Raw genomic sequence first — 14,434 nt, forward strand, 5'->3', positions numbered from 1 at the left:
TACGAACGAGTACTTTCGAATTGATATGAACTGATTACTAATATGAATAGAAATAGATGGACAAAATGCGTACCTGGGTGTGGGCATTCTTCTTCAGTTACCTCAATGTCGTCAATAGCAATGACAGGCCTTGCAAAGCTGCCAACGATACCTTCCATGACGACCTGAATAGTAATTTGAGAATGATTACAACAACATGATTCAAAACATATTTTGGATATTAATTCATGCAAGATGAGTCATAAGTGTCCCAGAATTAATTTTTTTTGCAAATTTCGTTTTAATACTTAAAGGTCGCAATTAAGAAGAAATTAAATTTAAGAAACAACTTATAAAGACCAAGATTTAAAAGATTTACATTCATGAAACATGATATATAGATTTTTTATTATGCATCCCTTGATGATTTTCAAAACTTAATCAAAATGCACAAAATTGAGAACAAATTTAATTACGAAGATAAAAATTACGAATAACTTTATTCATACAACAAGAACAATGTATTATTCGAATCTTTGTTTTTAAATTTTTTATTTTAATAACTTAAGTACAAACCTTCTAAAGAACCGAATTTAGAAACTAAATTATAAAGAGCAAAATTTTTATGAACATTATTCATGCAACAGGAGTTATGATTCTCAGAATTCATTCTTTTATTATTTTATGCGCAAAACCAACAGCTCCAACTACTGCAGAATTTTCGTAATTTCTGAAAATATTTTTCCTACTGATAGCAAAAGTATTGTGTTAATTCATTTATGTTTAAACAATTGAGAAACATAATAATTTTCTTTTCTGCTGTAGATAAATAATTGAAGCAGATATGCATAAAAGATCACATAGACAATGGGAATGTCCTTTGCCCTGAAAAAAGTTTTATAAAACATCTATTTGTTTTAAATATTTTACTTTTATTCACTACGGTTGGAGAAAAAAAAAATTTTGTGTAAATTTTGGGTGATATGCACACAGCCTAAAATTTTAGACGAAATCAGATTTTGAAACCAATCAAATGCATAACTGCCAACTTTTACGCATTTGGCGTAAAATTTTATTTTTATATTTAAAGTGGTAGTAAATATATACTATACTTTCCTTTATAAACTTAATTTTTAAATGATTTTGATCACCACTATTGCTAAAAAAATTTAGCATATAGATTAATATGCGTTACTACCATGGTTGTCAGCTGATGGCTTTTCAAATACAACGCAATTTTTTGCTTACAATTGAAATTTTAATTCCAATTCACTACCACTGGGAAAAATCATGATGAACGATATTAAAAGTTGGCAGGTATGCAAATGTTTTATTCCTTTTGACTTAATATGCCTAAAAATAACATCTAATAATACAAAAGTAATATCCGGAGTTATATTGTCAAAGGCTTATCAATAAAAAATTATTATAATTCTAAACACTAGTAACGAGTTACTTAATTCAAAAGAATCGAGTATTCTTAGTGCTACGTAGACTAAAGGGAAAAGCAGCGTGAGAAAGCACAAACCAAGTACAGAAATGGACATACTATAGTTTCGGTTCTCTAAACAAAAGCCTTCCTTGGTCTCTAAACACCAAATGACATAAGAAAAGCATTCTCTTCAAATTTTTAAAAATTCAAATAATATAGTTAATGATCCTTCCATTATCCCACCCTTTTCCAATGTATGGAAATCTATTCTAATTTAATCTTTTGATCCTGAGGGTTACTATCAAACCCTCTCACACCTGTTTCTTATCACCTTTATTTTATTTTCTCAATCAAACTTGCTCCTCTGTTCTGATTGGTTAAATCACTTAACATGTGTTTATCTCTTTCTTCTAACTAACTAATACTTTCTAATGTCACTGGTGTTAAAACACTAAGAAAAGTTCTTGTCAAGAAAACCGCAATTATAGTATGTCCATTTCTGTACTTGATCAGTGTTTCATTCATGTTGTTTTTTACTTTATATCTGCTTAATATTTCACTAAACATTTAATAATAAAACGTATGGTGTTTTGAAATACATGCTAGTTGTAGCTACTAATTTCCACCATAAAGTTTTGGATTTCCTCCTGAAATTTTAATTCCTTAGATTTTGTTTATTGAATTTACTGAATGAACCAGGTTGAATTAACACGTTCAATCCCATGGGGGCCACCGGTGACCGGCACTAAATTTGTTCTTAGCACCACGGGGGTCACCGGTGACAGGCGAAGCCAAGATTATCAGAAACACATAATTCGAGAAAATTATTTTTTTTAATATTATTATCGTTACTAAATTTGTTCGTAGCACCACGGGGGTCACCGGTGACAGGCGAAGCCAAGATTATTAGAAACACATAATTCGAGAAAATTATTTTTTTTAATATTATTATCGTTGCTAAAATGGATTGAAGAAATTAATGCAATATCGAACACACAAAAATATAGTTTTATTTATATACACAACGATGCCAACTTGCTCCGGACAGTGAATAAATATTTTCAAATGGTAGTTTATTAATTGTGATTCTAGGTTTAATAAATTCAATTTAGTAGATTTTTATCCACCACTATTTCTAAACAATTCGTCAGCTTATATAATTCACCACTTTTTTTTCAGATAGGTCACGATAAACCTTTTAAAAAACTAGCAAATATTTGCAAATTTAATTTGTAGTTATTTACCGTTTGGCAAGACGTGCAAGCCATGAAAAGTTAGCGTGGCATTCAAACAGGGGTGAAAGCGAGACGGAAAAGAGGAAAGGCTGGTAGTAAAACCATTTCAGTTATAGCTAGTTTTGGGGAGGAGTTTACTTATTCTTTTTTTAAATTTTTCAACAATATCTACTTTATCTTGGAAAAGAAGTAGTTTTATATATATGCCAGAATCATACCCTCCAACTTATGAAGATTTTGAAAATAATTCTTTCTAGTGGTAGCGAACCAAAGTAGAAATTTTTAAAGCAAATGGATCTCTCATAAAACTTTTATCAGAACTTAAGAATCTAGCCATATGGCCTGCACTTTTATAAGTAATAGTGGACAAGTTACACTAAAATAAAATTTTTTTAAAAATATTAAGACATTAATTTTGCTACCGTCTGAAAAGAAGATTTTTCAAACTACGGAAATTCCGTAGCAGTTGGAGGGTATGCAGAATTATAAAAGAAATCTTGATAGTTACAGAGATTTCATTTTTTTCGAAAAAAATGCTGGAATGAAATGTTTTACGTACCAGGTTTTTCTCTTTTCCGTCTTGCTATGTAAGGGCTTTCACCCATGCATTCAAAGTGTGAAAGGCTTTCTATAATAAGGCTCCATTCGTTTTCAGGAATTTTGTACGAGAAACAAAACAAATTATTCAATTAAAGCATTTGTATGTGAATAGTGTTTTTGGAAAGAGCAAAGTTTTTCACTAATTTTGAGATTCATCTGTCATGATAAATCCTGTTTCGTATAAATTATATTCATCTAAACTATATAGAGTCGCGGCGTTTAAAATTTTGAAATCAAACAAAATGATGAATAAAAGATAATTTTTAAAAATGCTCACAAAATAGGATGAGTTGCTTCTGATTGTTCTCATTCCTTGTTTCCATGCATATCCTTGAGAATCAGTCTTACTCCAAATGGTAGTGTCACCAGCATCATTTCTAACGATGACGTTCAATGTTCCAACGTCCTGTCCGTACATGTGGTACCAGAAACTGAAGCATCGCTGCTCTGTAGGCTCCTGCTTCATACTCACCATGTGTGCTTTGTCACCCTTCTTCAAAATTGTTGAGGCTCTTACATACATGAAATAGCCTGAAAAATGCATGGATAGCACACATTTAGTGATTTTTTTTCAATGTGTCTATCATTTAATTGGAGAGATTTCCGTATCGTGGTATATTAATCGCCAAGTTTTGGAAACTTCGGGCTGTGGCCCGCGAGAAATTAAAAAAAAAATCACAGAAAGGGACCAACTTGAAAGGCATAACTCGTAGCCACCCCCGGGCAAACGTTTACATGTTTGTTTGCTTTTTTAAATTTGCAAGTTTAAAATTTGGCACCTTGACGATTGTAGTTGGCGCGACAAATCACGCTACGGAAATATCCCCATTTAATTTAAGGACCATCCACTATGGAAGAGTTCAGTGGATGAAACAGGTAAGTGACATTTTCGGAGTGACTATAATCAGGGAAAGAAGAAACAAAGCAGTGTCTAAACTATTTAATAATCGATTTATTAGAAGGGGCTGAAAAATTTGTTGTCTTATTTTATTTACCGCTTGCTAATTTGAAATAAAAATCGTGCAAGCATGCTCAAAACTAATGCGGATTAGTTAGGTTAGATTAAGTGTTCAAATACACTTCTATTACATTAAACATATCCATATTGATACGGCTACCTTATGTTATTGTCCCTGATTAATAAATATCCCTGAAAATGTCACTTAAGTGTTTCATTCTATAAGCTGTTCAACTGTCATTTATTTAAGGGAGAGGGTTCTTGAATTTTTTACGATTTGTGACAAGGAAGGAAGTAAAAAGAAGTGTGTCATCAACATTTTGATTAATTGAAAGAATTTATAATTAACAGAATAAGTATTATTTCTAAACTTTTTCATCTTTGGTTTATTTTAAAGAAAATAAAAATGTTTTTTACTAATTAGTTTTGTATTCTCCTTGAATTTTTTGTATCAAAAATATAGATGTAGATTAAGGCTTAAATTAAGCCATTTTATTTCATTTTATAACCTTCATTGAACAGCTGACCCAATATTTGGGTTTACGACTACTAATGTTCAACTACGGTGTATCGTAGTCAAAACATCGATAGATTTCTTAAAAACCACTGGGATTTTTACGCGATTCATTCATTTTAAAGAAAAATGTAATATTATAGATCGAACTAAAAATGCTCATAACTCACCATTTCTGCCGGTATGGTCACTTTGCGGTCCACTGTTTTGAGGTGTCTTCTTATCTCTTGTCCACTGAGCACTCTTCACATCATTATCGGGGTGCCATTCACATTGATCATAATCAAATGTACAGCTGATTGCTAAAAATAAACAATGAAATTTATTGCAATAAATCTTATTTACTGTTTTAAACATAAAATCATACAGTTTCTGTATCTTGAACATCAAGGACAATTATGGAAAAACAATATTTTGATGATGTATTTTCTAAAATCAAAAACAATAGAGACAAAATATCGATTGCATTATATATTTGATTGCTTTACTCCCATAATCACTTGAGCTCAACTTTCGTCTTTTTTTCCGTTTTAAGGTTTGTTTAAGGTTTTTTTTACCTCATCCAAGCTCTGTTGAATGTTTTGCAGTAATAACTTTGTGCGGAACGTATAGACTAAAAATGGAAAAACTTGTTATGCTAACTCTACGTAAGCAATCATTTTTAGCAGCAAATGTTTTGAAAGGTCTCACGTGGCAGAACTGTTGGCACAGTTTGAAAGATTATGGTTGAAGTTTTAAGAAATGGTGTATCCTTTTTACGCGTGCAAAATTTATATCGACCAGAATGAACGTAGGAAGTTAAAAGATTTTTTCGATTTCTAATATCACTATAATTTTATAGCATTTTTATATAAGTATTGCCAACCCATAGCATGATTTCAAAATGGCTGGTGTTAAAGCTATCTTATAAGTTCTTTACTTGGTTAAAAATGATATCCTTTCTAGAAGCTTCTAGCGTGATCCTTCAAACTTTGCCAAGAATTTTGCCACTTAAAACCTTCCAAAAACATTCCCCGCTAAAAAAAGAACATTGCTTACATATAGTATAGAAGTGTTCTATATTTTTGTCCAACCTCTTTACATCTGAGATGCTACGAGAAAATTCTGAATCTCTTCAATAGAGCTTCACATCTCCCCGCGTTCACTTATGTTCTTAAGCAATATTTATGTTTTTAAGGAACTGAACAAGCGCAGTATTGAATGTTCTGATTGGGATCTTATCAGTTATTTCTAACGTGGCATGATACTATAGCTGCATATACGTGGCATGATATTATAGTTAAATGTCTTCATTACATTTAAGATATAAAATGATTCATCCATGTTAAGCTTTAATCAATTCTTTTGACTCATTCAACGCCTCCTATAAGTGAAAGCCTCCACACGGTTTCTTAGAAGTGGTCCGATTCATAGTGGTCCGATCAGACCACTATGAAGGATATCCACTTACTCATACTCATATGTGTTGGTTATCTTAGCGTCAGCCCCGCTAGGGGCTCTAACTAATTCATCTGAGTGGAAATAAATAATAAATCGCCGAAGCGCAACTGAAAGGTGAAAGAAGGATATCCACTTACCGAACGATTCATTTAATACAGAATATAGTTAAAATAAGAAAGTGGTTGCAAATATATGACTTAAAATTTATTTTATTTATGAATATTATTGGTTTGCCTTATTCACTTGTCAACCACTACAGATTCAATTCTCAAATATATGAGAAAAATTTCTCTCAATTACTTTTATAAAAGGGTTTAGGTTCATGCGCACAACTGGTTCACCTTTTAAACAGTCTGCACGGACTACTTATAAAAGACCGTGTGGAGGCTTCTTGATGTAGGAGGTGATGAATCATTTGAGGCTTATCCCTCAGCCTATGACTGTATAAAAATTTTAAAATTTTCAATGATATTTTTTTTAAATTTACGCTGGCAACCTGCATTTTTTCAGGACTTTATGTTCAGAACTTACAGGACTTTAAGTTCAGGACTTAACTTCAGGATTTAAAATTCAATAATGCTAAGATTTGAATGCAAGAGTAAAAATACTTAACTTCATTAAATATACAAAAAATTCTTGATTCCTCAAGTTATTTTATTATTTATGTTGCTTTGTTTAATCCGTCACTTCTTTGTCTAGTGTTTCTTTCTTTTAATTAGTAAAGGAATCGAGATAATTTACTCACATGACGTAGGTATGACAGCTGTTGGATCACAATTTACGAAATTGATGAAATCAATAGCAATATCTTGAGCTTTTCCTGCTATGACTGTATAATAAGAGTTGCCTTCAAATTCGATCTGCAATGTATATGAAACACCATATTAAACCATGTTAGCATTAATTCTCCACCGTTAACAAAGCAAGGGTTTCATTTATTTGGATAAAAAGAAAAGGATACATAATAACGGATCGTTTGCACCAAATAAGAAATTCGAAAGAGGTGATAATAAAATGAAAATTGTATTTGATCATGCTTGTATATACTAGGATAACTCAATAGCTCTTAAGTGCATGCGTCTAGAGCTAATTTTAAAATTATTTGCCTTTTAAAAGCAACCACAACGAATGCTTGCAAACTGTTAACACATCATGATGGATGGGATAGGAGCCGTTTCGCGGCTTAGGTGCCCAGCTTGAACGACAAGACAAAAATAATTGGCTCAGATTCTCAATCAGGCAATGCCTAAGAAGTTTAAAGAAAAATTAACTCTCAACTTCTTCTTCTTTTGATTTTTGAGCTGGGCACTTGGGCCGCGTAGCTGCCCCTATCTCGTCCATCATGTTTATTTTGATAATTGTGGCAGGATTTTAAGATCAGCAGTCATGTGTTAATTCTCAGCAATGCCCAGTTGTTCCGCTTTGTAAAGAAAAATATATTTTCTAGTGGTAACGAAACATAAGTTATATTGAGTTCAGTATTTTTCATGTTAAGTAATTTTTCCACCACTTCATATCAAAATTTCAAAGTATCATATGAAATGCAACTTTATGATAGTTATCTCTCTCTCATCAATTTATGATTTTTACGCTCGTTGCTTACGCAAATAAATTATGATTAAATTAACCATTACATGATAGTTATCTCGTGGTGATACTTTTAAAGAGTGGGCGTAACTATCCTCATTCTACTAGTTTCACTATTTCATTCACTATCAATTTATTAAAAATTTTGTGGAAAATGGAGTAGATTGCTTCCCTCAATTCCAAGTGAAACTTAAAAAATTAAAATCAATCAATTTTATTAAGAAGCTAAAATTTTCTAAAGTGAGCTGAGATTTTAGAAATTTCAGCTTCCTTATAAAATTGATTATAGCTGTTAGTCAACGTATAAACCCTGTTAATAAGTGTAAATAAAATTATTCAATATAAAACATCACTGGGAATATTAAGACATCACTATGATTTTTTTAAAACTTAAAAAAAATGTTTATGTGACTATTATTATAGTTGAAAAAAAGCATATATTCCATTTTGAATGTTTTTTAATGAACATCGAAAACACACACATTTCGATTTCCTGAATTCATTAAATGTGTTGGTAAAATCCTAGAATAACCCACCCCTTGAGGAGTTTTTGAAATCTCTCCAAGCTGGCTATTATGACTTGGATCAAAATTGTTTTTGTATTATTAAAAAAAGCAATTGAAAGTATTACAAATTTATTAAAATATTTTTAATAAAATAAATAAAAAATAATCAAAATAGACGCGCTTTAAGGTTGCAATATATCTCCCCGAAATATCTTCCATTAACCTAGTTTGGCGAGATTTCAAAAAAACCGCCGCGGGGTGGGCTATTCTAGGATTCACCCATTTTGCCTTCATAGCATTGTTTGCTAATTATCTACTATAACCACCATTTCAAAGCAGAATTTTAAAATCAATAAGTAATTTTGCCATCAATAGAAAAATTTCCATAAAAGATATATATGTAGATTACTAAACTATTATATTATTATTGAATTTAAATGCTTTGCCTTAAAATTTATTCTTTTGTGAAATTTCGATACTTACAAATGTGCCACGCTGATAATTTCCCAAGGGTACTGAAGCGAATTGCCAGTCTTTGCCTGTATTTGACGTCACTTTAAAGCGTAGGTCTCTCTGCCCATATGTACCTTTTCTAACAAAAACTGAAAGAGATCCTGAAAACGAAACAAAAAAGTTTAAGCTAATGACTATGGCTCATTTTATTAATTGCAAGATGCGGCTATTAATTTCCATGTCTGATCTAGGGGTGAAAACGAGGCGGAAAAAGAAGAACGACTGGTACTAAAACTAATTCCGTAATAGATAGTTTTCAGGAGGAGTTTACTTATTCTTTTTTAAACTATTCTACAATATCTGCTTTATCTTGGAAAGAAGCATTTTTTATATATATGCTAGAATCATAAAAGAAATCTTGATAATTACAGATATTTTATTTCTCTCTAAAAAAATGCTAGAATAAAATGTCTTTCGTACCAGTTTTTTTTTTCTTTACCGTCTTGCCATGGACTGATCTAATAACTCAAAATATTATGTCTAACTCATAGTTCTGTCTGCAAAAAAAAATGTGATTAACTGTGAAAAGTTCCTGTACAGCAGCGTTTCCCAAACTTATGACTTTAGTGTACCCTTTCTAAATTTTTCGTAACGCTGTGTACCACCAATAAAAAAAATAAACGTATTTTTTACTATAAAAAATTGCACAAAAGTTAAAAATCACAACTGGCTGTCGACACCACTAATTATTAACTGTTAACTCTGCAAAAAAAAGCCAATAGAAAAATATGTAATCGTAAATTCTCATGGCTAGCTCTGCTTTTAAATAAAAAAGTTTCAAATTTTCGTTTGTTGCAAGTTATTTTGCATAAGAACGCGCACCTCCGCTTAAACTGTTCCCGTACCCCTGGGGGTACGTGTATCATACTTTATACTTTGGGAAACACTGCTCTACAGTAACGCAAAATGTTCTTTTCTAAAAGAAAGTGGTAAGTATTAACACTAAGTCATTTTCAAAGTTTTTCGTATTTCTTTGTCTTAAGTGTTATTTTCAAAGTTTACACTAAACTAAAGATACCGTTAAGTAGTAAAAAATCTGTAGTTTTTCTATATGTATGTATTTCTATTCTTCGTATATAAACCTATACGTTTCTTTATAAATTTGTACATCCAGACAAAAAAAAAATTAAACTAAACTAAAAATACCGTTTAGTAGTATAAAATCTGTAGTTTTCCGAAAAAACTCATTTCAAGATTTGAAATCCCCACACCCCAATTCGGTAAGATTAAGCACATGCATAAATGCAACAAAAGTTTTACTTCCTAATGGAATTCTTATTTTCAGGACCGGGATAGCCTGGTTGGTAGGGAGCTGGAGTTCGAATCCAGATGGCTGAAGTAATGTAACATGAGTCCAGCCAGCTGAAGATTCCCCGTGTAGTAAATGAAAAGTGGTGCACGTTAAATCTGTCGGGTCACAAAGTCATCCTTGTTCCCATAACGAATTGTACCTCTGGGGTACTGAATAGTAGATTGATCGTTCTCTGGTTCAGGTCAAAATTACGATCCTTGGTTGAATGAATGGATGTATGAATGGGTTCGTCCTATAAACGGGTGTGACGTATGGATGTGGCAGAAGTCAAATTTTTGGCCATAAATGGCACGTCTGGAAAACAAGAACAATCGCACCCTCATTGCCTTAATGTCCTACTTTAACAATAACAACAATTCGTATTTTTACCTGATCTTATGTTAAAATGATAGAAAAATTCTATTCTGCAGGAATATGCCATTTGTCCCATAACAGGTGTCCTCATAACAGCAGCACCTCCATATAGATCTGCAAACAGGAAAACAGTATTTTAATATTTTCCTTTGAATCAAAGAAAAACATACATATATATCCGACAACAAAATTTAGCGGGCCAAACTACAGCCCCATCTTCACAAATTAAAATTTGTTTACAACCCAAACTAATTCAAGAGGAAACTAATGTAACAAAAATAAAGATCCCCCCAAGCAAAATATGAGTTTAGCAAAGTTTGACTTCAAAGCAAATTCAAGGTAGATAAATCTAATTAAATATCAAAATGTTATTTAAATTTAATTTAAAGCATAAGAAATTATGTATATAAAGGAAGATGGAACAAATCTATATTTTAAAGCATGTAAATAACTAAACAAATAAAAATTATGCAAATTAAATTCAAACTTTTAATTCAATAAAGGGTACTGGTATAAATAAACTATGCCAGATTTATTATTTTCAAACAAAAATAAAAAGGTAAATTTTTATTTTTATTAACAAAACTAAACTATTTTATATTATAACCGTCGTTGAACAGCCGATCCAATTTTATGGGTTTACGACTACTAATGTTCAACTTCATAGCCTTGTAATTTTGAACCAGAAGACAAGGTAACTCCTGGATCAAGTTTTGGGAGAAATTTGTCTTCTAAACTAAACTAAAACTAAACTATTGTAAAAATAATTAAGCAATTTAAAACTTCAACTAAAATTTAAAGTAATAGATCAGAGAATGAATTCTATATTAAGATAAAGATTAGCCTACATCTAGATCATGTGCATTTAAAATTATGCAAGTTTCCTCATCCAAAAAGGATAGGATATACTTTGTGGCAGGTAGACTGATGAAAAAAAAACATTGAATAAAACACAAGTGAAAGTACAAAAAAATTTTCTTTACTTTCATTTCTGCTTTGTTAGCGTTTTTTTTTAGTTCTATTATGTTTTATAATAAAACTATTACGAGAAAATTTTGGTTAATTATTTACTAAAATTTTAAGCCATCGCATCCTCGCAATCACATGGCTGCTTTCAGAACACAATTTGTATTTAGTATCAACAAAATAAACTTCAGCTCGAATCAACGCTTTATTACATTTTCAATCAGAAATATCTAGGATGCACAACAGCACGTTCACGCCGGGAAAAGTGAAAATACTGGTACGGGAAAAGAGAAAATACTGGTAGAAGAGCTATTTCAATATTAGATAATATTCGGGAGAAGTTAATCTATTTTCAACAATAACAATTTACTGTAAGGAAATTTATCACGGCGAAGAAGCAATTCAGTATAAAAATTGCATCTGTTAAAAACAATTGGTAGTTATGGATTTTTATTATTCCCGGAAAAAAACTAAAAAATGAAATTACCAGTTTAGAATTACCAGTTATTCCCACTAGTTATTACCAGAATCACCAGTTTTCACTCAGATGCGCTGCCAAGATGAGACAATCTACCGTGACTGTGTTAATGTAGATGCTTTGTATATCTAATATTGTTTTTTTTCTTCTTTTATAATCTATCAACAACATCTTAGTTCCTCAGAAACAAAACCGCTACAGATTTTCCGTTGTTTAAATTTTTTCTTCTTCAAATTGTAGTGAATTAAAGCAGTATTTTTTGAAACAAAGAGATATTTTATAAAAATTATTAGAATATTATTAGAGTGAAAATTATTTGAACTGTTTGAAAGAAACAAATTTTTTTCTGAAACTAAGCCGAACCGTAGCAGTTGGAGTTTCTGGCTTCTTTTCAAACTTAGTTTGACAAAAGACCGAACTCAAAAATTATTCGTATAAATTTTCTGACAACAATAATAATCTTATGTTTTCGTTCAGAACTTAGAAGAGTGTTGAAAATATAGGGTGACTTACTGAATTGTTTGCCAGTCAGAGCAGCAAAATAACCTTCTTTATTTCCATAACTGTCAGTCGTTGGTGCTGATGAGTTTTGTGAATCTGCAAATGCTTCTGCACTTTGTCTCGACCATTTATATCTGCTCCAAGAGTTTACATTTACCAAACCACACATACCATCGTGGAAATCACAAGCACCTAAATAAAGTAATCACTTATAATGAGCTGTCGAAGACCTTAGTTATTTTAACCGTTAACCCGCAGGCCACGATCTTTGTAACTATTAAAAAAACCTCTTCAGAACTATATTTTTGGCTTAATTGGTTAAATATTGTATCTAACTGGCTACAAATTCGGTTTAATACTTCTAACAATAAACTTCGTAACTATTACCGAAAGTAAGCTACACTATAGTCATGAATTATGTTTAACACTAGGTTTACGGACGTTTATTATATACCTATCTCTACGATCACGCGTCAGTTTGACGCATGAACGAATACATATATATACGAATACATATATACGAATACATATTTAATAAATTCAATTTAGTAGATTTTTAACCACCACTATTTCTAAATAATTTGTAGGATTATATTGTTCGCCACTTTTTAATTGCTAAATTTATTTAGTGGTTATTTACTGACATTCTGCGTTTGTTCTTTCTATTATTGCTTATCGGCTACAGTTGTTTATCGCTTGTTTCATTTGAGATAACGATATCGGATAACGGATCGAAGTATTGTCGGTACATTCCTATTTATTATTGATGCGATGCTTGCGTGTTTACTCAAAATGTTGTCTAAATTACGATCGAGTCAAATTGACGCATATCCGTGGAGATAGGTATACCACAAAGAGAATTTCAATATTTCAACGCTTTTGAAGAAAATATACTTCAATATATACTTACATCGATCAATGGATAAAAGTCATTACAAGAAATAAAATAAAAATTCAAACGGGTTTCGTAATTTTCCTTACAAAACTCGAAATGCGTCAAAATGATGCGTCCCGTAAATCTAGTGTTAATCGATGTTCTTTTTTTCCTTTTGCATACACAGCTAGCAACTTATACTGTCTAATTAATTCGTTTGATACACGTTTTTTATTGATCCATGGGGGTGGTAGCTATCGACAATGTTAATATTTATCTATAAAAAGGCACCCTAAGATTGAATCGACATCATCATGTTTTATATACTTGTGAATTGTTATTTAACAATTGTAGTTATTCCACATTACTGTCTCACCAGAATTTTAACAGGGATGGAATTCAATGAATGGATACCACTAGTTGCCGGGATGGTTGTATTAAGTTCACCGGATTTTGAGCGCTTGTTGTGAGAACCGTATTAAGTTCACCGAGCTTTAAGTGTTTGTCGTGAGAGCTATTTAAAATTCACGGTTGTGTGTGTGGAATCTCCTGTGACGCTATTAGCCGTCGAATGTGTGCAGTATCCTGTTGTGTGTAAGGAGACTGAGAAGCTTTAACGCGAGGCGGGCAATTACGCAATCTCAACAGGCAAGCCACCTGTTCAATATGAACCATCCATCATAGTAAACGTTGCATCTGGGTCACCAATGTGGGAGGTAGCTTTCGACCATATAAATTTGCTTTAAATTTAAGGTACCTCAATACAGTAATTGATTAAGCATGTCTTATATACTAGTGAATTGATATTTAATAATTGTAGTGGTAGTTACTTCTCAATCTACTTTAAATTGTGTTGAGTATAACTGGTTGTTAACTTACCACAGAAATCTTCATCTGAACCATCTGCACAATCTTTTCTGAAATCACATTTTTGGCTCATGTTAATACATTGTCCCAGAGTGGTGCAAGAAAATTCACCAAATTTACATTTTTTAATTGGGGTCGATGTTGACACTTCAGGTGGTACAGTTGGAAGAGGATCTGCAATAAAATTTAAAAATGAAAATTAATAAAATTTAAGCAATATGAATTAATGATGGTTTAATTTAAAATGAATATAATAGGATTCCTACGGTTCTGAAAAAGTTAAATATGTAGTGATAATAAATTTACGACAAAGGAAGT

At 31.6% G+C, this 14,434-nt stretch overlaps 1 protein-coding gene across 1 annotated transcript in view; it reads right to left on the bottom strand.

Moving 5' to 3' along the window:
* LOC107445048 (MAM and LDL-receptor class A domain-containing protein 1) overlaps window positions 1-14,434 on the bottom strand; it is a 160,013-nt gene that overhangs the window by 63,862 nt on the left and 81,717 nt on the right. The window contains exons 41-48 of the mRNA XM_087163642.1: window positions 14,129-14,290; window positions 12,388-12,567; window positions 10,446-10,544; window positions 8,735-8,865; window positions 6,904-7,018; window positions 4,889-5,020; window positions 3,524-3,777; window positions 74-164 (exon numbers count right to left, since the gene is read on the bottom strand). Coding sequence (XP_087019768.1) covers window positions 74-164; window positions 3,524-3,777; window positions 4,889-5,020; window positions 6,904-7,018; window positions 8,735-8,865; window positions 10,446-10,544; window positions 12,388-12,567; window positions 14,129-14,290 — 1,164 coding nt within the window. The remainder of the gene's footprint in view (window positions 1-73; window positions 165-3,523; window positions 3,778-4,888; window positions 5,021-6,903; window positions 7,019-8,734; window positions 8,866-10,445; window positions 10,545-12,387; window positions 12,568-14,128; window positions 14,291-14,434) is intronic.

This window comes from Parasteatoda tepidariorum, chromosome 5, assembly GCF_982258835.1.
Source record: "Parasteatoda tepidariorum strain Cologne lab strain chromosome 5, Ptep-v5.0, whole genome shotgun sequence".
In the NCBI taxonomy this organism is placed as follows: domain Eukaryota; kingdom Metazoa; phylum Arthropoda; class Arachnida; order Araneae; family Theridiidae; genus Parasteatoda; species Parasteatoda tepidariorum.